We start from the raw sequence: 26250 nt of genomic DNA, 5'->3' as shown, positions 1-26250 counted from the left end.
TAAGAACAGCTAGAATGGTGGTCAAGGAAGTTTATGTCACTCAATAGCTTGTCTTATGGGGGTGAAGGGGACCAAAGAGAAACTTATAGCAAGGCTAACTAATATTGATGATAACTATAACTTATCTGTCTCTTAAGCACTTAAAAAGTCGATCCAAATTAATTATGACAGAACTCTAAAAAGTAGGTACTTTAATTTGTATTTTTCTGATATGCAGAGTAAATCATGAGAAATGCTGGGCTGGAAGAAGCACAAGCTGGAATCAAGATTGCCTGGAGAAATATCAATAACCTCAGATATGCAGATGACACAACCCTTATGGCAGAAAGTGAAGAGGAACTAAAAAGCCTCTTGATGAAAGTGAAAGAGGAGAGTGAAAAAGTTGGCTTAAAGCTCAAAATTTGGAAAACTAAGATCATGACATCTGATCCCATCATTTCATGGCAAATAGATGGGGAAACGCAGTGAGAGACTTTATTTTTAGGACTCCAAAATCACTGCAGATAGTGACTGCAGCCACGAAATTAAAAGATGCTTGGTTCTTGGATAAAAAGCTATGACCAACCTAGGCAGCATATTAAAAAGCAGAGACATTACTTTGCTGACAAAGGCCCATCTAGTCAAAACCATGGTTTTTCCAGTAGTCATGTATGGATGGGAGAGCTGGACTACAAAGAAAGCTGAGTGCAGAAGAATTGATGCTTCTGAACTGTGGTGTTAGAGAAGACTCTTGAGAGTCCCTTGAACTGCAAGGAGATCCAACCAGTTCATCCTAAAGGAAATCAGTCCTGGGTGTTCTTTGGAAGGACTGATGCTGAAGCTGAAACTCCAATACTGTGGCCACCTGATGCGAAGAACTGAGTCATTTGAAAAGACCCTGATGCTGGGAAAGACTGAATGTGGGAGGAGAAGGGGACGACAGAGGATGAGATGGTTGGATGGTGTCACCGACTCAATGGGCATGAGTCTGAGTAAGCTCCGGAACTGGTGATGGACAGGAAAACCTGGCATGCTGCAGTCCATGGGGTTACAAAGAGTTGGACATGACTGAGCGACTAAACTGAACAGTGCCTATCTTAATGCAACTTCTGTGCTCTTAATTGGCCTACAGTATGGCTTTCATAAAGATCAAGGAAGCAGCAGCCTCCAGAGGAGATGGCCAACAGGAGTTTCCAGCCTCCCGGTGCCTAAGAAGAACCCTGAGGGTCTTTTTAACTAGAATTTTCAGAAATTCCTATTCCTCTATCTGATTTGCTCAATCCTGCACACAACCCATCAGAAGCCAGCAAACTGGAATTCCTCCAGAGTAGATGGACAAAGATGACAAGGGATCTAAACATATAATAAAATACAAGGGAATACGGTAAGAACTTACAAACCATAAGCACGATAGCACAAGTACACAAAAAGTTATCATATAGAAAAGGAATGGGACTTCCGGTTTTCTATAAATCTAAGAACAATCCATGCCATAGTGCTATGTGAAAACACTGAACAAAACATTCCATCAATAACAGCAAATGTGTAAACATTTAATATGCATGTGGAAAAGGATTGAAGGTAACTAGGACAGATGAAACACTGATGAGTTTAGGTGATGGTATCGTGGCCAATTTGCGTCTTGACTTTTTTTAGCATTGTTCTTGAAAAAAGAAATTTTAACAAATAAAAGCAAACATATAAAAATAGAAAAAAAAGGGTATAATCAGAGAAAAATGTTCAGCCTTACTATAATCTGATAACAAATAGATTTATCTATTTATCCCAATGAAAAACATTAAAAATAGATAATACCTAGCACTAGTAAGGTCTCCGGAAATAAGATCTCTAATATAGTTCTGACCAGAGTGTAAATTTTATACACTTTCTGAGGAAAAAACTAGCAAACTATGTAAAAAAGAATAAACAGCAGTGATGATCCTTTAATCCAACAATTCTACTTTTAAGAATATATCCTAAACAAATAAGGACTTATGTGAAGTTAGAACTAAAAAGATACAGAACCTTTGTTTATAATCTGTAATTAAAAATAATCTAAATGTCTGTTATTAGTGAATTTGGCTCAGTAAATTATATAACAGAATATCATACAGACATCAAAATTATGTGGAAAAAGTACACATACATATTTATAAAATATACATATATATGCATTATGTGCAAGTTGCTCAGTCGTGTCTGACTCTCTGCGATCCCACGGATTATACAGTCCATGGAATTCTCCAGGTCAGAATACTGGAGTGGGTAGCCTTTCCCTTCTCCAGGGGATCTTCCCAACCCAGGGATCAAACCCAGGTCTCTCACATTGCAGGTGGATTCTCTACCAGCTGAGCCACAAGGGAAGCTCGATATGCATCATATATGTATTTTTCACTGCACCACACAGCATATGGGATCTTAGCTCAGCAAGTAGAGATCAAACTTGTGCCCCCCTGCAGTGGAAGTGCAGAGTCCTAACCATTGGACCACAAGGGAATTTCCTGGAAAAAGTATATTTGATGGCAATATAGTTCACAACTTGAACAAAACAGGTAACTAAATACTCTGCATAGTATGATCTAGTTTTTGTTTAAAAATACTCTATACACATGTGCTATATGTGCATATTGTTTTTACTGTTGTTTAGTCACTAATTTGTGTCTGCCTCTTTTCGACCCCATGGACTATAGACCACCAGGCTCCTCTGTCCATGGGATTTCCCAGGCAAGAATACTGGAGTGGGTTGCCATTTCCTTCTCCAGTGGATCTTTCTGACCCAGGGCTCGAACCTACATCTCCTATATTGGCAGGTGGATTCTTTATCTCTGAGACACCAAGAAAGCCTATATGTGCATATACATGTACATCTATGTATATACATATATTTGGTGCTTGATTTCTTTTTATGTATATATAACATTTTACAATTTATTATTTGATTTTATTAACTATTTATATGTACTTATATAACAAAACTATTAAAAATAAGTATGTGCTTTTCTCATCTATCAAATTTGGAAAGATTTTTAAAAATATTAATTAGGTAAGAAAAAGTTCTCAGCACTTAGTTTGCAATGGAGCAGGATCCTATGGGGTCTTCCATGTGGCCTTTCCCTAAATCCTCTACTTTAGCTCCTCTCTGAAATATCCAGATAATAGTATTTAATGCACACTGCCTGAATTGTTTTACATATGTGAAAACCCTTCACAGAATGGAACATGTTACTTGATAACCCTGAGCACAGAGCCCCAGGCCTTCTGTCACCTAGGGCTGCAGTTTAGCTCACTTTCAGCGAATTAGAAAATTGTAAACCAGCTGATTGCACACCTTGCAACTCCCTCCATCCTTCACTGGGCTTTAAAAAAAATGTGTTGCCAAAACCCTTCAGGGATCTAGGGATGGGGCGGGGCAGGCGGGGCGGTTTACAGCAAGGAGTCATCCATCTCTTTTCATAGTCCTACAACAAACCTTTCTCTGCTCCAGACGCCAATGTTTTGGTTTCTTTGCGCTCACTGTGCAGTTGGGCACGCGAACTTGCACTACCAAGTTGATGATCAGTAACTACTAGTCCCTCTCTCCTCGCTCGTGACAGAACCATACTCAAGAACAAATTAGAAAATGGCAGACCTGGGACATAGCCGAAGAGACTTAGGTTTGCATTAGATGACCTCTAAAGCTTCTTTCAATTGTGACATTTCATGATCAACACAATCCTCCCCTATTTACCTCTTAAACAATCAACTGGTATAATACAAAAACTGTATTGAATACTCAGGAGTTGTGTCACTATCACTAGCACGTACTTTGCCAATGGAGGGGGCAGTGGTGTGAAAAATAAGAGGGCACGAGGGAAAGCTGACACAAAACCCAGCACACTTCTTCATTAACAGTTCCCAGGCTTCCTTTCTTTGTGAATGAACGGCGGTCCTTAGGCCTCAAAGCAGACACTATCTGCGAGAATCAGAACTTTAAAATGGAGTTACTTTCCTTTTCCAAGGAGCTGCCGGGTGGACCAACACAGAGGAGTGGAGCGTCCTTTCCAAAGGCCTGAGCTTATGGCAGACGTTCAAGACCCTGGGATCCAGTCAGTAGGCGACAACTGGGGATTTCTCGTTAGGCACCGAGAGGGCCTTTCCTAGTCGGCCGAACCTGGCCTTCTCTGGGCGCCGGCTCGCGGCAGGTAGAAGCGCGACCGCGCGGAGGGGCCGAGGCGCAGGCCAGGTACCCTTGCGGCTACCACGTGCGCACTGGCGGCCGAGAGGCTGGGGGCCTCGGGTGGGGGGCGGGGCCAAGGCCACGGGGCGGGGCCAGCTGCGCGCGCGGGGCGGGGGCGGGGCGCGCAGCGTGCTCTGGGCAGGCCCGGCGCTCCTCCTCCTCCTCCCGCGCCCAGGCCCGGCGGCCCGAGCTCCTCCCCCGGCGCGGCCTCTCTCCCCTCCCCTGCCCTTCCTCTGCCCAACCGTTCCTCCCTCCCTCCTCCCCTTCTTCCTCGGTGAGGCGCTCCTCCAGTGGCCAGGCAGCATGGCGGCGGTGGAGACGCGTGTGTGCGAGACGGACGGTTGCAGCAGCGAGGCCAAGCTCCAGTGCCCCACCTGCATCAAGCTGGGCATCCAGGGCTCGTACTTCTGCTCGCAGGTAGACTCCCGCTCCCCTCGCGGCCCCGCCGCCGCCTCCCTCCCCTCTCCGCTTTGCCCTCGCGGCCGGTCGGGACACGCTCCTCCTCTTCCCCGGGCGAGCTCGCCGGCCGCTCTTCCTCCTCCGCCTAGTCTGCCGCGCCGCCGCCCCCTCTCGGGGGATCTGGGGCCCCTCCGGCCGCTTGGGACGCCCGCGGGGGTGGGGGCGCTGGCTCGCTGCCTTGTGGGCTGGGGGCGGAAGCGGACTTGCCCCCGGTCTCCCGACCGCCCTAGGGCGCCGCGTTTAGGAGCCAGTTTTCGACGCGCTTCTTCCGAGCGGGCGGGGGCCGCCAGGTGTGCGGGCTTCGCGGGACAGGTGGGGTCGCCGGGGAAGGGGGCAGCCCTGGCTGTGCGAGCCGCCGCAGCTGCAGCTCCCGGCGGGGCTCTGGTCTTGGTCGGTGGGGGCTGCGGGGCCGGGTAGTCACTCTGGTCCTACGGGATTGGGGGTCGGAAGAGATCCGCTGGGCTTGGAGAAGGGTTACCTGGGACGGTGGGGGCGCCGAGAGGGACAGTGCTGGCTCCAGCCCCACCCACCGACCCCTGTCCCTAGGTTTTACTGCCGCACGTTGACACTTAAGCAACTTTGGAGTTGCGGATGGAGAGGGGTCTGTGTAATTCATTCTTTTCCTTTGGCACTCAGAATTATTGATTTACAAAACCGTAAGATAACAACAGTATGAGTCACCTCAGATTAACTGAACTTCCCACTGAGCGAAAAAGACAGTTCCATTAAGGATTATGCTTTAAGGCCGTATTTTAGCAAGTTTTGTGCAGCGGAGCAAAGCCAGCATTGAATGGTGTCCGGACTGAAACGTGTGCTGGTGTTTGTTTACTGAGGAGCCCTAGTGTTCCGGCTGCATTTAGACGCTCAGAGTTTTGGCCTGGCGGCATTTGTACGGCTTTTAGTTACAATCCAGTTTTGTTGAAGAGAGGCACAGGAGTATTCAAGTACGAAATTGGTCGTGTCCTGCGGGGAGGAGAGCATGCACAAAGAGTCTAAAGGCACCGACAGGGCCCTGTCCTTGCCATTTGACTGTGAGATCTTGAAATAGTCAAGTTTATCTTTCTGAGCTCCAGTCCCACCACTGTACAGAGGGGAAGATGAAGTTTTTACTCATGTATTTAACAAGGTTGTTCTGAGACCCAAATTATCCAATGAATGTGAAATCTTAATAAAGGCAGTTTTTTTTTAAGGCTGGCAGTAGAGCGTAGCACATATATATGTGTGTGTGTGTGTGTGTGTGTGTATATATATATACACACAAACGAATAGAAGGAAAACATACATGAGCAATAAACACAAATAATGTAACTTTCAAATATAAAATGTGTAAACATAAAGCTGTATGTGAAATGAAGATGAAAATGAAATTCCAGAGATCCAACGCTTGTAAGATAAGCCGTTGTAAAAGATCTTGGCAATGTTGTACAGGTCTTGTTTTCAGATAGGATATGATCCTTGACCTTGTTAGTATCATCTGGAAAAAGTTACACTTGGAGAAGTGTTGCTCCTTCTAAAAATAGCACTGGGACTTCTCAACATGCTGAACCTGGTCGGAGTCCTTTTGTTTCTTTAAAATAATTTTCAGATTCTGTGAATTTTCAGATTCTGTGATTTGTTGAGGCCTGTGTGGGACCTGGACTTAAAAAGAAAATCCAGTAGTTTGTTTTTGAAAATCATGTACTCTCTGAGTAGAACAATGTGGTGGTTTACGTTTTGCTTAAATTTAGTTGTCGTTTTGTAATGTTAAATGAAATAATACGTACAGACACTTGTTGAGATTCTGAAAAGATGCTGTGAAACTATAGTCATCAAGGATAGGTGATACTCTCCTAGGCATGTATTATTTAGTAGAAAGGACATTGGCTCATTGGGGTTTTTGGGAACATGCCAACACATTTGTGAAAACACGCAGGGTATATTTAGTACAGTAGGTATTTCATGTTGGATTCTGCAGGTATATTTCTTGTTCCATTGTTATGCCTGTAGTTGAATGTATTTTGACTGATGCTTGAAACTATCTCTCTTCATTCCTGTTGCTTCCTCCTTTGGTAAGTTTTTAAAATTTCTCACCAGTTTTTCTTGGTTCATTTCTCTACTGTAGTTTCCCACCTTGTAAGTAAACACTCAAACACACACTCACATACACACACACACACAAATCAAAGGAGCAAAACCTTTCATGCAAAAGTTATTTTTCCCCTAGCATAGCAGTCTGACTGTGCTTCTCCCCAACCTATAACAAATAGAATTACCATTGCTTACAGTATTCTAGCCCCATAGTCAGGGCACCTCTTATGAGTCCAGCTTTATTCTCTTGCTTTAACCAGAGTTTGTATTTATACTTGTTCCTTTACACAGAATATCACCTGTCTTCTGAAATCACAGATGTTCTTTCAGTCCCAGCTTGAGACCTTGTTCAATCACTAAGCCAATTTCCACATTTATGATGAAACTGGGGCTTCTCCTTGCCACTTCTCTGATCATCTTCACTAGCAGTGGTCTGTCTTTTCTCTTCTCCTTGCTTCTGTGGTCCCCAGGCTGATTGTCTGACCAGCTTGTCTTTGGGAATAAGCTGTGAACAAAACTACAAGAGAACAGAAGTAAGCCTTTTCCAGTTATCCTGTCACACCACCTTCTTTCCTTTATAACATTTTATGCAGTCTGATCATTTAATTTTTGTTTATCTTTCAATCAGAAGGTGAGCATCATGAATAAACTCACTGCCCTCTCCTCATTTCTCAACACAATGCTCTGTATATAATAGGTGGTCAATAAATGCTTGAGTGAAAGGCAGAATAAAGAGGTACATTCATGCATGCTCAGTTGTGTCCAATTCTGGGACCTCATAGATTGCAAGCCCCAGGCTCCTCTGTCCATGGAATTTTCCAGGCAAGAATACTGGAGTAGGTTGCCATTTCCTCCTCCGGGGGATCTTCCCAGCCCAGGGATGGAACCCTCATCTCAGGTATCGGCAGGCAGATTCTTTACCTCTGAGCCACCAGGGAAGCCAGAATAAAGAGGTGAGCTGTCACAACTGAATCACAGTTCTATTACTAGCTGTCTGCTTTAGGCAGGTAACCTTTGGTTTTTTGTTATAACCGTTTATTTTTTGACATGAATTATATTATTTTTGTTTGTGCTGAGTCTCTGTTGCTGCGCAACAGCATTCTTTAGTTATGCCAAGTGGGCATCTCACTGCAGTGGCTTCTCTAGCTTCAGAGCACTGGGTTTAGGGCACCCAGGCGTTGCTGGTTGCAGCCTGCGGGCTCAGTAGTTGCGGCTCGCGGGCTCTAGAGCACAGACTCAGTAGTTGTGCACTGGGCTGAGCTGCTCTGTGGCTTGTGGAATCTTCTGGACCATGGATCGAGCCCATTTCTCGTGCATTGGCAGGTGGGTTCTCATCCACTGTACCACCAGGGAGGTCGTGTTACACCCTTTTAAAATGGGGCTTTGAATAGTACCAACCTCAGGGTTTGTATGTATTAGTGAAACACTTAGCGTAGCAATACATTTAATCAGTGTTAGTGCTTTTTATCATTACACTGTATTTATGCTTAAGAAGATAGAAATATTTTTACTTAAGATGCTTAACTTTAAGACACATTTTGGTCTTTTAATGAGTAAAACCTATTTCATTTGAAATCGAGCTTTACAGGAGTTCACGATGTTTGATGGTATTTCTTTATAGCTGTATCCGTCTTATTCGGTAGTAGTTGACTAGGTTTAAAGCTTAGTAGTTTACTCATAGTCCCAAAGAGTTTGTAAGAGTTTTTTGAGGATGGAGGCTGTGCTGTATTCATTTTTGTATTTCTCGTAAGTACTTTGTACACAGTAAGCACTCAGTGCATTAAATGAAAGTAAAAAGGCCTGAGAAGGAAAGGCAAAGAGCTGTCAAGCCCTTAGTGAACACCCCAGGGCAGATGCTTATCTTGACTGTAGTTAAAGGATCCGCAGAGAAGGACCTGAGTGATTTGTAGCCCTTCATAAGGCCTTAGAACTTAAAGGGAAGAGGCCTGGGTTTGGAGTTTTACCTGGGTTTTTTGCGACCATGTCCTTGAGTAGGTTGTGTCCTGTTTTATAAGAGAGGGCTAATGATGCCCTCCTTATAGTTGAGGTGAAGGTGAATAAGAGCGTGCAAAGTGCCTCAACACTGTTCAATAAATAGTGTTGCACCTGCCTTATGTCTACTACCATTGTAGCTAGCCAGAAGGAATGTTTACAGTGTTTGAGGAGGAGCCTTGTTTGTTATGAACATTTTGAACAAATTCTTGGAATTGGTTCTTTGAAAGAAGTAGCAGCCATGTAAAGTGACTGCCTGGGTCTTCAGTAAGAAAATGAGAGGGTGGGCATCTCGGATGTCGGAGTCGAAAAGTGAGGAAAGAATTGCACTTCCACTATGTAGGTCTTTGAAATGTAACCCTGTCCTCTAAAACACTTTCTCCTTTGATAACAAAGTTCCTGACATTTCTAGGGATTTTCTTAAAATTCTTTACATTACCTCACCCTGTTTCTAGATATTGCTGTAAGATAGCAATATCTAGTTGTGATTTTTTTTTCTTAAATATAAAAATAACTTTTATTGTAGAAAAATTAGAAAATGCAGGTGAAGGGCTGCTTGGTGATAATTTCTGTAAGTCTTTTGATGTCTTACAGAACATTTATGTATTTCTACATACACTTATGTGCATATACTTTTATCAAAATGGCTCAATCATATATATAATCTTAGGGAATTTGCTCTCTTTTATGTCTTAAGTAATACATTTGGAATGTGTGTAGTGGCTCCATTTACATTATTGTTTGTAATGGCTGAATAATATTTTATGTGATAGATGTATTTACTCATTTATGGTTGAATTTACTTTCTTTTTAATTTTTTAGTTGCTGTTTAACTGCTTTTCAATAAACGTTCCTGTGAAATTTTAAATCATTTTGATTACTTGAGAGTATAGAGGAATGGTGGAGCTGGTATATAAACCAAGGATTGAACCCAGCTTGAGGTGCTGGTAGTTCTCACAGTGTAGTTAATGGATTATTACTAGTTTGAGACCCTCCTGGTGGTGGATGGAGATCTCCTTTTATTGACATGCTTGTATTATAAATGCTTATGTTGGAGTTTTGGCATGAATTGTACTTTCATTGTAGAACTTGTAAAAAGCAAACATCCTTTGGTTGGTAGATAATCAAAGGTTTAACCAATCTTTAACTCTGAGTTACCGTTTTAGAGACTGAAGGGCAATTGGAAGTAGATATGAGCTTATACTGTTCATATAGTTTGTGACAAAAGTGTTAGTCACTTATTTTTTTCTTCCTTTTTCTTGGTGAGTCTTTTTCAGGTTTGGCATACTTGTACAATTTTTAGTTTGGTCTTAGTTAATTTGGTGGGGATGACAGACACCTAAGCCTATGGCTAAACACATACCCAGCTCTAGACAGGAGGGAGAATCCGTAGCGTGGTGGCTCCTGTATAAATGAGTTGTCTCTGGTATTAGTAGGAAATCCATTTAGTAGATGTATCATGGGCAGGAATATGCCATAGAAAAACCGTTGAGATTCTCTCCATGTTAAAGTTCTAATGAAACAAAATATAGATATAACCATCCTCTCTGCTTGATCCTGAACTTTGCTTGACTCAGTTTTAACCTGAAGTATGTGCTTATTCATGCTTTGGCAGCTCAACAATTATAAATTTTTTTTTTTCTTTGATTGGTATCAGCCTTGGGTCTGACTTTGAATAAAGAACAGTTTAACACACCCTGTTAGCTAGGCCCACCTTTCTCAGTGTGTGTATTTAGCTGCAATAGTTGAACATGGGAGAGGGAGCTCTGAAATTTCCTCTCAACTGTTCATTGCAAATGATTTTTCGTTTTGTGCACTGTTCACAGTAGCTAAGTTGTGGAAACAACCTCTATATATCCATGGATAGATGAATGGGTAAACAAAATGTGGCATAAATATATAATGAAATACTAGGCTGAAACTCCAGTACTTTGGCCTCCTCATGAGAAGAGTTGACTTGTTGGAAAAGACCCTAATACTGGGAACGATTGAGAGCAGGAGGAGAAGGGGACGACAGAGGATGAGATGGCTGGATGGCATCACTGACTCGATGGACATGGGTTTGGGTAAACTCTGGGAGTTGGTGATGAACAGGGAGGCCTGGCGTGCTGCGATTCATGGGGTCACAAAGAGTCAGACACGACTGAGCGACTGAACTGACCGGAGGCAGTTTTAACAAAAAAGGGAATTGGCAGTGTGTCACAGCATGAATGAGAGAAATCAGCCAATCATTGCAAGTGATTCCACTTAACATGAGGTACCTGAAATTGTTAAATTCCTAGGCTCAAAGAGTGGAATGGGTGAAGGGGGAAGTGGGAAGTTAGCAATCAACAGGCATTTAAGTTCAGTCCTGCAGATGGATAAGTTCTAGAGATCCGTTCTTTACCATTGTACCTACAACAGTGTGAATTATATTGACGCTTAAAATTATTGAGAGGATAGGTCTCACGTTAAGGTGTTCTATTTAAAAAAAAGTTCTGTTTTTTTTTTTTCCCCAGTAACCTGTCTGTTTTATAGCCAGGTTCGGTGGGGATTTCTTTGTGATACACCAGAGCTCTGTGGTGTCTGTTGGAAGGCATTCCTAAAATCACTGTCATGGGGTCTGCTGCTGTGGCCTTTGTCTAGGTCATAGGCTCAGGCCTCTAAAGAGTGGGTAGGGTATATGTGAGATTTTATGACTTTAGCAATTTTCTTATCATAAAGTGGCAGGCAACAGAGATGTCTCCATCTCTGTTGAGAACTTGTATTAATTGATCCTGCCTTGATAAAAGGTGTAAAAGGGCAGCCCTTTGCATCTGATTCTGAAGGTTGCCCTGCCTTATCAATTAAGCCACGAGCTCAAATCATTCAGTAAAATATGTAAATTGTAAGTGCCATTAGATTTTAGATGTGACATGACTCCCCGCCCTCCCACCCTGACTGGGCATTTATTTTCTTACTGATTATTTCATTAACTGGTACTAGTGATGGGCTTAACTATTTGAATACTGATAACCTTGCATAGTTCATTACTAAAATGTACAAGAAAATATAAATGGAGGTATTATGTGGTTTAGTATTGCTTTTGAATTGAGGTTTTTAAGTACCTTAAAGTCAGGATCTGTACTTTTTTAAAAAACTCATTTGTTTTTATTAGATGTCAAATAGAATAAAAAACTAACAGTAAGTCAACCATAGTATCTAAAGAAACATGGTACAGTAAATGCCTCTGTACTTAACCACCTGAATTATTAAAAAGAATATATTAATGAAGCAAGTAAAACCAGAAAGCACCTATGTGTCTCTCACTGTAGAGGTACTCCCTGTTCTGAGTTGTCTTTATCGTTCATTTGCTTTTCCATGTATTTGATTCCTTAGATAATGCATTGTTTAGTTTTGATGTTTTTGAAGGTTTTATAAATCATTGAACATATTCTTCTGCAACTTACTTTCTTTATATTCTGTTCTTGAGATTCACCCTTGTTGCGTGTCGCTCTAGTTCTTTCATTTTCATTGCTGTATAGTATTTGTGAATTAATGTATCAGTTTATTCATTCTTTTGTTGATGGAAATTTGGGTTGTTTTAGGTTTTTACTATTATAAACAGTACTACTCTAAACATTCTTGTACCTATCTCCTGATGCCTATGTGCAAGAGTTTCTCTTGGGTATACAACCAGGAGAAAAGTTCTTGGATCATGGGATATGTATGCATTCAGCTCTGTTTTGACTGAGCCAGATTTTTTTTCCCGTGTGATTGTGCTTATTCTCCCATCAGGAGAAACTTTACATTGTTCCATGTCCTAGCTAGGACTTGACATTAATAGATGTTTTGGCTTTTGCCTGTTGTGTTACTTATAAATAACAACATTTGTTGGGTTATTTTTGCATTTGTAAACCTGCTAAAATTTACTGTCCTCAAGAGGCTATGGTTACTTGTATGAACAGGAAGTACTTAAAAAAAAAAGTTAAATGACTTGGAGGTGCTAAGTGAAAGTTACAGAGAAGGAATTTTTTTCTTTTAATTATTTTATAACATTATTGAGTCTCCCTAGCTTTTTATTGTGATGATTTTCAAACATAGAAAAGTTGAAAGAAGAGTCTTGTAACTAATTGCAGTATACTGTCACCTACATATTTTGCTCCAATTGCTTTATTTATGAGTTCTTATGTGTATTACATTTATATATGTATTGGTTGAAAAGTTTTAAGTCACAGACAACATGACACATACCCATTACCTGGTTACATGTAAACATCTTCAGCATGTATCTTCTAATGACCGGGATATTCTTTCTTACTTATTAGTACAGTACCATGATTACATGTAAGAATATTGCCAAGAATTCCCTAATATCTTCTAATAGTCAATCCTATTTGAATTGATCAATTATCTCCTAAACATCTTCGGTAGTTGTGTTTTTGGTTAATTTTTGGAACCAAGATCCTTTCAAAGCTCATAAGTAGCATGTGATTGTTACATTTCTTAGTCTTAGTATAGAGCAGTCCTTTCATCTTTATTTTCTTGATCCTGGCCTTTTGAAGAGACTAGTCAGTTGTCTTGCAGAGTGCACATGTTCTTGGTTATCTGATTATTTCTTCGTAGTGTCTTTAAGTTGTTCTTTTATCCCCTGTCTGTTCTGTCAGGATTCACTTGACAGGACTTGTGAGTGATTCTGTTACTTCATATTCTGTTACATCAGAAGGCGCTCCTAAATGTGATCACTTGGTTAGGAAGTGCTGCCAGCTCACTGTACATTTTTCACTTTGTAATTAACTACCTACCATAGCACCTTTCAAGGATAGTGGATTCTATATCCTTTTGACCTTCGTCCAGTAGTCTCTGATTGTTCCCTAGCTTTCTGACCCAAGACAAATAAGGTTTATTTTGTAGTTTCCCTGTCCCAAATCTGGAATCCAGCCTGTCTCCAAGGAGCCCTTGTTTCTGGTAGGAATGTCTTTAGAAATCTAGTTCTGCCTGCTCATTATGCTCCATACTGAGCCACTGGCTGGAGTTCCTGCCTGGAGAAGAAAGGTACTGACATCTTCAAGGAAGTTTGCTGATGACTCTGGAGGACACAAATAAAACTGCTAATGGACAGTTTTTCAAAGCAGCATAGTAAAAAGGTGAAAAATGGTATAGGGAAGGTCCTAGAAGGCCTCCTGAAGGAGGGGTTAAGAAATGGATTTGGGCACACTGGAAAAAATAAATAAAAAGGTAAGTAAAAGGTGTCTGTTAGGGAGGAGGAGAGGACAGTCTCTCCGGGGGAAGGGTGTTTATGGAAGTAGGAGCAAGCTGAGGCATGTGTGTTACAGCAATAACCACAGCCTTGCAGAGGTGAAGAGTCTGAGTGCAGAAATATAAGGAAATAAGATGATCGTTAGCAGGGCCAGAGACTTTGTGTTCCACTGAGGATATTTTTTTAAAATGTAAATACCTCCATTTGTTTTTTTGTTAAAAAAAGCAGTGCATGGCCTTTGCGTAAATTTAAAACAGAAGTGTTTAAAGTGAAAGCTGTGTCATGATCGTATCCTAAGAGTATGTTAAAGTTTGGTTTATTATCTTATCAGACTTTTATATATTTATTACATAGAGGTTAAGAGCATGGAAACTGTCTCAAGAGAGCCTGCATTTAAAACCTGGCTTTGCCATTAATTATCTATTTTTTTTTTTTTTTTTAACGTGTTAATTTTTCTGTGCTTCAGTTTTCTCATTTGTTAAATGGGAAATAATAGAATTTACCCTGTAGAGTTGTGAGGATTAAGGGTTGGTGCATATAGTACTGCCTAAATCACTGCTTGGCATATGGTCAGCATTCATGTGTTACTTGTTGTTTTTATGTTTTTGAAACAAAACCAGAATCATTGTTCTGTATTACATACAGCTTTGTAACTTAACTTTTTAAAAAATGAATTTCTTTTTTCTACAGGTAAAGAACATATAGAGACATTTCCATCCTAACTATTTTTACGAGTACTTTTTAGTGGTGTTTATTATATTTGCATTGTTGTAGAACATATCTCAAGAACTTCTTTAATCTTGCAGAACTGAAACAGCTCATTAAACAGCTCTCTTTTGCTTGCTCCACCCAGCCTGATAACCGCTGTTCTGCTTAACTTGTGGGGAACAGCATGAGTATTTTAAAAGAAACATTTTCCAGGTGATTTGAGGACCTTTTCAGGACTGAGAACCATACTACCCCATATCATAAAACTTGGTAGACAGCTCTTGGTGTTAAAGAGAAAGTGGGGTGAAAACTTAACCTTTCTAGTTTCAGCAGGTAGTCTGTGGCCAGTGCGTTGGTGCAGTGAAACAGGTGGGAAGCAGGGTAGTGAGACAAGGCGCTGTCAGAGGAGCGCTGATAAATGCACGTGCCCTGTTTTAGGCGTGGGCTGGGATGGGGGTGGTGTGGACACGTTATGAAGGTAGCGTTTGTAACAGACTGAAGGGACAGGTTAAAACTTGTGAGGACAAGGTGTAAACGTGAGTGTCAGGAACAGATAGACGAGGTCGTGCAAGGGAAAGGAAAGTGCGGCCTTCTCTGGGGGAGCTCTCACCCTGGTTTAGTTAGGTTGTTGGTATATTTTTCAGAGATAAGGAAGGAAAGGTTGCTCAGGTAAGAGTCAGGTTGATTCTTCATGGTGTGGAGAATAAGTTCCTCAAGCGTTTTGAGTGGTCCTATTCGGGTAAAGAAACGGGAGAAGAATGAGATTGTGGTCTAAGGAAGGAATACTGTTCAGTCTTCAGGAATTACTAGGAGGTACAGAATGTACCTGATGCTGTCAGGGGTTTTGAAGACTCTGCCCTTGTTACTTGATGGCCTCAGCAAGTAAGAGGATGGCGGATGTCTTGAGAGGTATTTATTATGAACACTTTGGTTCCTTCATTTCCTCAAGTATTCATATATTTTGAAATACAAGTCTTTAGCTAGGTAAGCTGTTTTGTGAGACAGTTCTTCAGTTTATTTAATGAGAATAATCCTATTAGTCCTCCTATTTAAAAGGTGGGATTTGATGTAGGTCTCACAAACCAGTACAAAACACTCTGAAATCCTCTGAGGAAAATACAGGGCTATTTATTTGAATAGCTGCTTTTCAGTGAATGTGATGAATTTCAGCATGTTTATTAATAGTTGATGATAGCTACATTGAAATTTTAATTGGGAGAGAGATGGACATGATATGGCATTGATCCAATGCACTGTAAGGTTCTTTAGAACACCAGGTAGTCTGAAAAATGTAAAACATGTTCTGCTCTTTTAGAAATAAGTTGATAATCTTGTTGAAAGTTTTTTTTTTTCTTTCCCCCTGAAATAAAATCAAGGGGGGTTATTTCTAAATCTTGGCAGTTTTTCCATAGCTATGACTTTTCAGAGTAGATATGAAAAGAAAATAGTTTACCATGAATACTTAAGGTGTACCAAAACTTAACCGTTGGTCTTTGCACATCATTTTGGGCTTTTTACTTTGCTCAGTATGAAGTGGCGATCAAGAAGAAGCATTTTGAAATATGGTTCCTTTAAAAAACTTATATTGATTTTAGTTTGTTCACAGTTTACTAGAGAATCGAATTAAGAGAGATCACCATGAAATAGATTATTAATTGAATTGTAGAGGCAGTAAATGGTAAAGGGTTTAGAAGATGTGTCATTTCTCACTGGGGGACAGGAGGCGTTTTACAGAAAAGGTTGTATTTAAAATCATTTGTTGTTATCTTCTGAACTCTTGAAGGAAAGTATGGTTTGAATGGAGGGGAGGAGGGCATCTGATTATTGAAGCTTAATTGCTTTGCAAGATACGATATGTATGAAACTGGGCATAGGTCAGAGTGGTACCATCTCCCTGCTCCTGTCCCAGTCAGAGCCCCTCTTTTTTCTGTTTAAATACTAAAGAGTTCTAGATTTCTTTTTACAGGAGTTCTGTGATCAGTAGGGGTAAAAAGAAAAACTTGGCACCTACTCTGATATACTCCAGATGGCATGCATTTGCAATTAAAATAAAAAATTCTTTGTTTATTTAAAATTCAAGAAGATTTGATGATTGAACTTTTGGATGTTGTCATGTTGTAAATAATATTACCTTCTGAGTGGAGAAACTTGGAACAGTCAACAAATAATGGTGAATGTGTAGATGTTGCACTGTAAGAGGTGAGTCACAGAGAACGACAGCGTTAGGAAGGATGTGAGATTGATGTGAAAAGAAAGAATAACGTGACTGTCTTTGCTGATGCCTGCCTGACAAGCCTTGCTCACCGTGAGGTGACACCCCCCAGGAAGAGGTTAGAGAGGTGACTGGGTGTTTTGGCCACTGGGGGGACACCCAGTTGTGGAGCAAAGAGTAGGCTTTCCAGTTGGTCACACTGTGAGCAGAAAGTGTAAACACATTGCCTTAACGCTGTGTTCATTGGTTTAAACCTACTCTAAGTGACAAAATGCCTTAACTCAGAAAACAACTTGTCTTTTAGATAGAATCTTCCTGCAGCTGGAAAACGGCATTCAACTTAAAATACTGGCTGTAGAAAAGGAACCTAAAAATATGTGCACTGGACATCTTAGAGATTATGCCAGTTATTATGTTCAATATGGCTTTGATTCTTGAAAAGACATGCATGTGGCTTAGAGTCAAATATTCTAATACCGGGTATCTCTTAACCTGGCGTTAGTTTTTCCAGTTTTATTTTTCCAGTTTTATTGAGAAATAATCGACAGAACATTGAATAAGTTTAAGGTATTGTTGTATAGTCACTAAGTCATGTCCGACTCTTCATGACCCCATGGACTGTAACCGCCAGGCTCCTCTGTCCATGGAATTCTTACTAGAGTGGGTTGCCATATCCTTCTCCAAGGGATCTTCCCAACCCAGGGACTGAACCCAGGCCTTCTGCATTGGCAGGCGGATTCTTTTTACTACTGAGCCACTGGGGGAGCCCATTAGGTATACAACATAATAATTAGATAATATGTACTTTGTGAAACAGTTACCACCATAAGTTCAGTTATTATTCATCACCTCACAGTTTCAGTTTTTTTCCCTTGTGATGAGAACGTTTTAGACAACTTTCAAATATACAATATTGTTAACTACACTCATCATCTTGTACATTATATCCCCAGAATTTGGTTTTCTTTCCACCACTTTAAACTGATTATTTTGGCATTCAATTCCATATCTCTGAAGAGCATGGTTATATTTCTCTGCCTTGATCATTTGGTTTTAGGCCTTGTCACTAGCTTTCCTGGAATGAAGAAGAGGGTTTGGCAGTTACACTCCGCACCTGTCATGTGGCTGTCTTCTGATTTGTAAAGTGGTTTTGAGTCATGTAGTCTGCTTGTCCCTTAGGAGTTGTGTGACCTTGGGCAGGTCATTTAGTGTGGCTTAACTTTCTCATCAGTGAAATGGGTACTGTACAAGTAGTGTCTGCTTCATAGGGCTGTCAGGACTTCACATATGTCAAGTAGTTGGAATAGTGATTAGCCCATAGTAGGTGCTACGTAAGTGTGATGTATTATTGTTACAGTAGAATTACTTTTCCTTCCTTGTACAGCTCCATTCACTTAGCTTTCTGTGCAGTAAGTGCCGCTACATACGAACCCTTGAAAGTTGCAAACTTTCAAAGATGTGAACGTGTGTTTACATGTCCAGTTGTGTTTAAATTCACGTGTCTGGTGGACATTGTCACACGCATCCTCTACTCCAGGCTGTGCTTTTGTCTGCTGTGAAGTACTGTTGCCGTGCAACATGAGGAGGTTACTGATGAAGACCTGATGGAATCGGAGGCCCAGAGGAAGGACCAAGAGAGACAGGAGGAAGAAGTAACCGAAGAACCAGAGAGATTCACAGCAAGGGAAATGGCAAGGGGATTTGCTTTATCTCGGGAGGCGCTGTTAGTTTTTGAGGCATAGGACCCAAACGAAGAAGGGTACGTGAAGGTTGCAGAGTGCCATCCAGTGCTACGGATTGTCTGAGAAAGAAAAAGAGCTACTGCCTAGACATCGCTGGATTGTGGTTTTAAGAGAGTGGATAGAATTGGAAACGTCAAGGAACCAGAACCTGTGCCATCCACGTCAAGCATGCGTGAAATTGCGGCTTCGCTGTGTGCTGTTGCGGACGGTCCTGCAGCCCTGCCGTCTCCCAGCGCCTCTCCCTCCTCCAGGCCGTGACTCTGGCGGCCCGTTTACTCGGGGCCAGCCCCTGTATTCCAGCTGTTGTACTGTACTACTGTACTTTAAGATACTGTGCTGTAAGATTAAAAGTGATCTTTTATTTTTTGTGTTTGTTTTTTACGTATTATTTGTAAAAGTACTATAATCCTATTACAGTACAGTACTGTATAGCCGATTGTGTTAGTGGGGTACTTAACTATTGGACCTACAAACATGCTCTTGGAATGGAACTTGTTTGTAAATAGGGGACTTGCTGTAATCTGTACACGTTTTGTAGATAATCTTTATCAAGCTGAGGAAATTCTCTTCCAGTTTACTGAGAGTTTTTATTATGAGTGGTTGTTGATTTTTGTTTCCAACTATATTGTGGGTTTTTGTTTCATCTTTGCACTTATGTTACTTTCTCCTTTATGTACATAATTTTGAAGCTCTGTTGATACACACAATTTAAACTGTTATATCATCTCAGTTATTTGACCTTTTAAAAAAATCATTATGTAATTTTCCTCTTTATCCTTAGTAGTTTTCTTTGTCTTTGTCATACTGGTCCGGAGGCTCTGTTTTTGTTTTTTTTTTTTTTTTTAGTCTTTCCTGTGTTCAAATGGGGTAGTTTCTTTTGGTCTTCCAAGTTAACTGAGTTTTTCTTCTGTCCTCTCCATTATGCTCCTGGATGCTGCTGCTGTGCTTAATCACTCAGTCGGATCTGAGTCTTTCTTTGTGACCCCTTGGGCTGGAGCCGGCCAGGCTCCTCTATCCATGGAATTCTTCAGGCAAGAATGCTGGAGTGGGTAGCCTTTCCCTCCTCCAGGGTATCTTCCCAGCTCGGAACCCAGGTCTGCCGCATTGCAGGCAGATTCTTCATCAGCTGAGCCACCAGGGAAGCCCGTGCCACTGAATATATCCAGTTAATTTCATTGTGTTTTTCAGTTTTAAAATTTCCATTTGGTGTCTCTGTATATCTTTGCGAATATTTTCTTTTTTCTCCATTGATTTAAGAGTGTTTTTGGTTGATTGTTGGAGCGTTTTAATAATGGCTGCTTTAAATTCTGTCAGTTAATGCCAACATTGGTGTCAGCTTAGCACTGGTGTCTGTTGACTCACTTCCCTTATAAACTGAGATTGTCTTGGTTCTTTATATGCTGGATAATTTTAGATTGTACCCTGTGGAAAGTTTTGCATATTATGAAATCTTGAGTTTTGTTTAAGTCTTGTGGAGAATGTTGATATTTTAAGTTTTAGCTTCCCTGGTGGCTCAGACGGTAAAGCGTCTGTCTCCAATGCTGGAGACCTGGGTTCGATCCCTGGGTCTGGAAGATCCCCTGGAGAAGGAAATGGCAACCCACTCCAGTATTCTTGCCTGGAAAATTCCATGGACAGAGGAGCCTGGTAGGCTACAGTCCATGGGGCCACAAAGAGTTGGACACGACTGAGCGACTTGACTTACTTACTTAACTAACCTGGTTAGATTCAGCCTCCAAGTCCTAACCTGCCTTCTGTGGTTCCAGCGTCAGTTCAGCTTTCGCAGCCTCTGCAGCGCCCTTCACGTCTGTCCCTGAGACCTGAACGGCGGTCTCTGCTAGTGCTCTTCTACACACATCAGTGGTTTGCGTTGCGAACAACTTGATGGGGTCCCTTTAGGGAGCGCCTTCCTTGGGGATTCTCGGTTTTGGTCCTCTGGCCAGAACAGTGGGGTTTTAGGTACCTCCCTTTGCTGTATGTCGCGACAGTGCCTTTGTCTGGGCCAAATGACAAGGCGGTCACAGACAGAAGAAAGTAAAGGGGTTTGGCCCCATCCTGTCGGCACTGCAGCTTTACTGATTAGAGAAGAGATACCTCTGCTCGGCACTTTGGCCCCGACACGCTCATGTTGTGGGTTGCCTCAGGACCACTTGGGCTTGGGGTGTGAGAGGACGGGGACGAGAAGAGAAGGTGGACTGTACTCTGAGCACTCGGGCTCCCTTTTCTGTTCCTTGAGGCAGAGCTGGAGGGCTTCTGGACCACTCCGTGTGCCCTGGTGCTCACCTCCGTGTTGCTCCTGGTGCCTTTGGTGGCGGAGGATGGTAGACTCGTCGCCAGCTCCGTGGTTCCTCAGATGGCCTGCCGTCCATTCTGATTGGGCTCCGGAGCGCCACGGAGCCCGTGAGTCTGACTTCTGTCTCCTTTGCGGTGTGGCTGCTGGCGTCTCTGCTCAGAGCTTTTCTGCGGCCATGCCGCCTGGCCAGCAGGATCTCAGTTCCCTGGCCAGGAATGGAACCTGCCCCATGGCGGTGAAAGCGCTGAGTCCCAGCGCCTGGGCCACCAGGGAGTTCCCAAGCTCAGCGTTTACCCAACCCTGCCTTCCTGTTTGCTTTTGTGTCTGCACCGCCTGTAACCCTGCCAAAGGTTAGTCACAGGTTGTGCTCACACCCCTTGAGCTGGCAGGCTGTCTGTTGTTCTCAGTGCTCTTTGCCGTTTTGGCCGGAAGGTCTGTGCAAACCCGGGGTTGTCCCCACGCTTGGATCCCCTCTGTGGCGCGGGTTCCCTGAGCGGTGATGCTGGGCTCTGCCTGGCCGCTCGGTCGTTCTGACTCTGCGACCCCAGGGACTGTAGCCCGTCAGGCTCCTGGGATCCTCCAGGCAATACTGGAGTGGGTTGCCATGCCCTCCAGGGAATCTTCCCAACCCAGGGTCAAACCCAGGTCTCCTGCGTTGTGGGCGGATTCCTTACCGACTGAGCCATGAGGGAAGTGGGGACGGTGATGCTCGTTAGCTACAAAGCCCACAGTCATCGGTAGCTGCCTGATGGCCGTAAGTTTTCATCAGCTAAGAATTCAGGGCAGGGTTGATGCACACATTGAAGGTATATAGGTGTACCATCTTTTCAAATTCCAAATTTAAATTGCTTTAAAAAATAATAAAATGGATAATAATTAGAATTGAGCACTTGTTATTGACCATGCATTTTTACACAGTTTTCCCTACATTACAGTTGAGGAAAGTGGGACTTAAGAGATATTAAGGTTTTTTTTCCTGTGTGTTGTACTGCTTCTAAGTGATCAAGCCAGGGTACAGGGCTGACCTCAAAAGCCCATGATTTTTGCCATTGCCTGAAACTTAGTTTAGAAAAGCATGTGAGTTTTAAGTTGTTCTTACTTACAAGCCCTTTATGAAGTATGTATTATCCTTAGTAATAAGTAGGCGGTGAAGTTTTGGTAACATTTTAAATGCTTCTTTTACCTCTCCTCTCTTATGTTCTTTCCCCCTCCCTTTCTTGCTTTAAATTGGTATGTAAACTTCTGTGTTCTCTAAATTGAATCAGTTGGGACAGAGATGTTATTTTATTTAAGGAAATATGCGTCAGCTTCTGTGAGGGTAAAAAAAGATGCTGGGTGAGGCAAAAGTATTTTGTCCACATAACCTATTTAGAAAAGCTTTATAAATAGGTTGTATCAGGTTGACAATTATATAAAGGAAGATCTTATTTTGTAATTTTGATATGCATAAATTTAGTTAACCTCAGATTAGTTAAAACCAGTCTCCCAACCACATGGGTACTGACACGAAGTACATGAGACTTTACCGCTAGCTATTCATTCCTCAGATGACCTCGGAAATCACAGCCCTGCATCTTGATTAGTGGGCGACCGGCCCCTCTACTTTCTTCAAAGCCTGTCAGTGATTGGTCCCTGGGCGTCTGTTGCATGGTTCTCTTGTAGACAGCAGAGCCCGTAGCTGCCTAGCTTTCTTGTTCTCCAGTGATAAACTTATATGACACTTTACAAAAGTGATTCATTGAAAGAAGGGATTGGCTAAGAAGAAAATGCAGCAAAGAAACGCTTAGGTGTTAGTGCTGGATGTGAAACCTAAGTGGAACATAAATGGAATTGTAGAAGAAATAGCTGACTGTGGGGATGTTGACACTGCCCACCATTCTAGAGACTCTAGACAAGCAGTCAGAGGAACTCAGAAACAGGCTGGTTGTTACAAATGAGGAAAATGGTTGTGATGAAAAGAATCACTAGTATCTTAGGGGCAGGGACATCAACAGGAGCTTTATGTTAAAGGTACTCTCAGAGGTTTTTAAAGTGCAAAGGATAAAGTGTGGAAATGGTTGCAAACCTAGAAAGTATACCAAGCACGAGAAAGATGCTCACTCCATCTGCTGAGTTACTCAGAAGGCGGCACACATGTTCAGATTAGTCCTGATCAGGCTTTTTTCCCCAACATTTTAACTTATTTATTTTTGATTGAAAGATAATGCTTTACAGTATCGTGTTGGTTTCTGCTGTACATCTGATAAGTTTTTGAATAAAAAAGTAAAATACTCTAATTTTCAACATATCTAATGTTTTAAATTACAGTATACTAAACAAATTTTCCAATTTACTATATTTATAACCTAGAGTAAGAGAGTTTCTAATGTGTTGGCAAAAAGTTTTAAAGGTCATGGAACAATTTAAATTTTTGCTGTTGATTCTGAAGATTGCTTTTTACGGTTACAGATTGTACAATGGTTTTTAGTGGTTCTACACTACTATGCATAGCAAGGATTGCCTGTATTAAAAGCCAGTGTTTTGGAGTTCTTCAGAACCGTTCTGTGTACTGATGGAGTTTTAATTTTGGATTTGTTGATGGAGATCAGGGATGCATTACCAAGCTATCATCAGGTTGTTCCTTTGTTTAAAATCCTTTAATGGCTTTTGTTATCATTAGGACTCTTCAGCGTGATCTGACCCCTGCCTCTATCTTTAGTTCTTGTGTTCTACCTCTTCTCATAGCACTGTGTATTTTACTTTTTAGCCCTTAGGACTTAAGAAAGTGAAAGTGTTAGTTGCTTAGTTGTGTCTGACTCTCTGTGACCCCATGGACTGTAGCCCACCAGGCTCCTCTGTCCATGGAATTGTCCAGACAAGAATACTGGAGTGGGTTGCCATTTCCTCCAGGAGGTCTTCCGGACCCAGGGATCGAACCTGGGTTTCCTGTGTTGCAGACAGATTCTTTACCATCTGTGCCACCACAGAAGTCCATAGGCTTCCTTAGGATTAAACTATGTATTTAATTGTGTAATTAGCCATGTAATATTTGTCTCAAATGGACCTGTATTGTTTACTACCAAATGCCCAGCACCTATGTACATATAAACCTATGCATACACATCCATTCATTCATATCAGTATACAGTGCATGTTATATGCACAGGGCACTCTGTGCATTATATGTTTAGATATATGCATAGATAGATTTTTTCCTGTGGAGGAGAATGGTTACTTTCCCAAGATTCTCAAAGGATTCAGTGGTCTGAAAAAGTGAAGTATTGCACTATAGGAATTGATACAGTGAAATGAATACTCAGCCTAGATGGTATCATTAAACATTAAAGATGTTCACTTTCTAGTCTCAAGCTGCATTTGAATATTTGGACATATAAGATATTATATATAGCCCTGAACAAGCATTTAAAATTACTGCATTGTCTGTAGAATATAAAATTCGTTTTGAAAATGGTTATCTGTGTTGGGATATACTAACATAGTAGTGATATATGATGAACTGGGAATCAAACTACTATATCATGAAGGAATCTGCAAATTTTTCCTTATTTTTTTTTTCCTCCTAGTCTATGACTGCTCCATTGGCTCAGGGTTCTTTTCAAATACTTCAAAATAATTTGATAACATAAAATTGAAATATAACTATGACTGAAATGTTTCCAATTAAGGAAAGTGATGCTGATTTTCATGTTTGTTCTTTTTAGGAATGTTTTAAAGGAAGTTGGGCAACTCACAAGTTACTGCATAAGAAAGCAAGTAAGTAAAGTTACACATCTCTATACTATTTTTCTTAGAAGTGACTTCTTGCAGAAGACAAGAATTCTTCCAGCTCTCTTAAGTGTGTATTTGAGTGTTCTGGCAGTATAATCCCAGAAGCTAGAATTAGGACAATTTTGTGCTTTGTGGTATTCAATCCTGTAAGTAAAATATGACTGAGTAATAACCTTTGCTAATCTTGTATTGCATATGTACCGTGAAAACACAAGATGATTGCTATGATAGTTGGATTGGCTTGTGCAGCACCAGAGAGTGTCCTGACCTTGGCGTCTGGTGCCCTCCCTCTCCTGTACTTGAAGCATTTGCATGTTGCAGGCAGGGGCAAGGGAGCTCCATTTAATCAGATTGCTTTTGTTTTTGTCTAGTGTCAATTTCAATTGCTTTGTCTAACTCAAAATTGTATCATTTTGTTCTTTTGGTGTTTTGATGTTATTACTTGTAGCCTGATGTTTAATTTTCTTTTTTGAAGTTCCTCTGTGAAACACCACAACCTGAAACTATTGGCTGCTTTTTTAGCTATTGCTGTCCTGCTTTGGCTATTGGTCCTATAAATTTAAGCCTTTAGGGTGGCTAGCTCAAGACAACTCATCACAATTACTTGGGAAATTGACAAGGACTTTTTGTTCTTATAGCTTTGCCATCCTGATGGATGAAGGACTGGCAGACAGTATATGGTTCTTGGTATAAGGTTTCTTTTTCAACTTAACTGATTTTGGTTTTTTTAGTTCATCTACTTTGTATTTTTAAGGAATTTGCTGATTTAGTAAAGTTTGGTGAATTGTTTTATATTTATATACCTTCCAAATCTTATTGAAATCAATTTAACCACCGTTTGAAGGAAAAGGAAATAAAAATTTAAAAAGACATTCTGTGGTTATATAAAGTGAAGTGGAAGTGGAAGTGTTTAGTGGAAGTGCTAAGGCTATTGTGGGAGGAAATATGGTTAGAGATGAGGAAAAGTGATTGTGAGTAAATGAGTTTAAAAAAACATAAATGACAGGATTTGTTACCTCAAATTAAAGGATAGAAATAAGTTTAAATATGCCACTTTATTTTATTTTATTCTATTTTATTGCCACTTTATTTTATTTACTCATACTTTAAATACTGTGCATCAGATGTGTTAGGTAATTTTAGAGCTCTTTGAGCCAATTATTAACATTTTATTACCCAGGAACTTCTGGAGGAAGGCATGGCAACCCACTCCAGTATTCTTGCCTTGAGAATCCCATGGACAGAGAAGCCTGGTGGGCTGCAGTCCATGGGGTCACAAAGAGTCAGACGTGAGTGAGCAACTTAGCATCCACGCAGACACCCAGGAACTTAAAGCATAGGGAACTGAAGGATTGAGATGAAAGAGTATGCTACTAAAAGAACTTGATTTGAGTCTCTTCCCCAAGTGTTTGCCAGCTCATTGAATTGTGCCTGTTTCTTCAGTATTGGGTGTCTGAAGGTAGAACTATTTCATTATGACTTATACTGCAAGACAGCTAAACAGCTGGTGTTTCTAGTAATTTTTACTGTATTGGACTGAAACTACTTGTGTTTTACACATATCTCTGGAGTTTAGTATGATGCCATGTTGCAGAT

General features: G+C 41.2%; 1 protein-coding gene across 1 annotated transcript in view; it reads left to right on the top strand.

Moving 5' to 3' along the window:
- The first annotated feature begins 4447 nt into the window (after positions 1-4447).
- Positions 4448-26250, top strand: part of METAP1 (methionyl aminopeptidase 1) — a 49222-nt gene continuing 27419 nt past the window's right edge. The window contains exons 1-2 of the mRNA XM_065907051.1: positions 4448-4612; positions 24588-24639. Of these exons, the coding sequence (XP_065763123.1) occupies positions 4499-4612; positions 24588-24639 (166 nt within the window). The 5' untranslated portion in view covers positions 4448-4498. The remainder of the gene's footprint in view (positions 4613-24587; positions 24640-26250) is intronic.

Source organism: Muntiacus reevesi, chromosome 16 (genome assembly GCF_963930625.1).
Source record: "Muntiacus reevesi chromosome 16, mMunRee1.1, whole genome shotgun sequence".
NCBI classification, from domain to species: domain Eukaryota; kingdom Metazoa; phylum Chordata; class Mammalia; order Artiodactyla; family Cervidae; genus Muntiacus; species Muntiacus reevesi.
Note: the sequence above shows the minus strand (reverse complement) of the source record. Positions and strands in the feature narration are given on the sequence as shown.